This window comes from Alligator sinensis, unplaced genomic scaffold (assembly GCF_000455745.1).
Source record: "Alligator sinensis unplaced genomic scaffold, ASM45574v1 scaffold3315_1, whole genome shotgun sequence".
Classification (NCBI taxonomy): domain Eukaryota; kingdom Metazoa; phylum Chordata; order Crocodylia; family Alligatoridae; genus Alligator; species Alligator sinensis.
The window spans coordinates 5,248-6,266 of record NW_005844338.1 but is presented as its reverse complement, the minus strand read 5'-3'; the positions used below and the strand labels follow the sequence as shown (position 1 = coordinate 6,266).

Here is a 1,019-nt window from a genome sequence, read left to right as displayed (position 1 = left end):
GGGGGGGGGGGGGCGACAGTAGCCGATCCAGTCGGCAGCTGGACTCCATTTCCCAGCAGCCCCTGCCCACATTGCTGGGGCTGGTCTCCATGGTGACCCCGGCCCCAGCTGTGCTGTGAGAGTTCAAGGGTGGGGTTGCCATGGAGACAAGCCCCAGTTGCACTGGCAGGCATCAGGGCAGAGCAGGGCAGCTTGCTCTGGAGCCAAGGCAGGGTCTTGATCTGTAGCCTGCGTGCTCCAGGCAGCGGCGCACAGGCAGGGGATTGAGCTCTGCCCTTGCTGCAGGCCAGGCTGTCACCCCTGCAAGGAGCCGGGGCAGAGCCGCGATCCCCTGTCTGCAAACAGAACGTGATGAGCTGGGCTGAAGCTGACACACTAAGTCCTGTGTCCACAGCGGCATCCACATCACAGTTCAGCTGAAAACTGGGGAATGGTGAATGTCATGGCTAAGATTGCAATTAGTTGTAGCACAGAGTGATTGCAGAGAGGGCTGTGGGGGCTGGAGGCAGGGATACACTGATGGTGTAATGCTTGTTACTGCAGGTCCAGGAGGTGTTTGAGTACGTGGCCGTGTATTTCACGCGGAGGGAGTGGGAGCTGCTGGACGATGACGACAAGGTGCTTTACCAGGACCAGATGCTGAAGAATTTCAACACCCTCGTTTCCCTGGGTAAAGCTCTGGTTCTTGTTTCTCCTTGGAGCTATGTGAGCTCTGGAGTTTTGTAATTGTCTCCCTGTGTTTCAACAGTCTCATCCTCATGAACCTTTGGCTGGAGGTTTCTATCCACTTCGTCCCCACTGCTCTGTCAGTGATCAGGCTGGTTTCACATTTCAACCTGATATATCCACCTTCGTTTGATCCAGCCGCCTTCACTTGCATCTTCCCCATTCTTATAACTCCTGGTTCTTCCATATGCAGCAGTTTCTTGCCAGCGTGATTTCCCTTTGCCGTTTCAGTGTGTGCATATCATCTCCAGTTGCTGTTTCTTGGAGAATTATTCTGATTTCCTCCCTGCCTG

At 54.9% G+C, this 1,019-nt stretch overlaps 1 protein-coding gene across 1 annotated transcript in view; it reads left to right on the top strand.

Moving 5' to 3' along the window:
- Positions 1-543: 543 nt before the first annotated feature.
- Positions 544-1,019, top strand: part of LOC102386821 (zinc finger protein 577-like) — a gene marked incomplete at its 5' end in the record, with an annotated part of 1,103 nt that continues 627 nt past the window's right edge. Inside the window, one exon of the mRNA XM_025195896.1 lies at positions 544-670. Coding sequence (XP_025051681.1) covers positions 544-670 — 127 coding nt within the window. The remainder of the gene's footprint in view (positions 671-1,019) is intronic.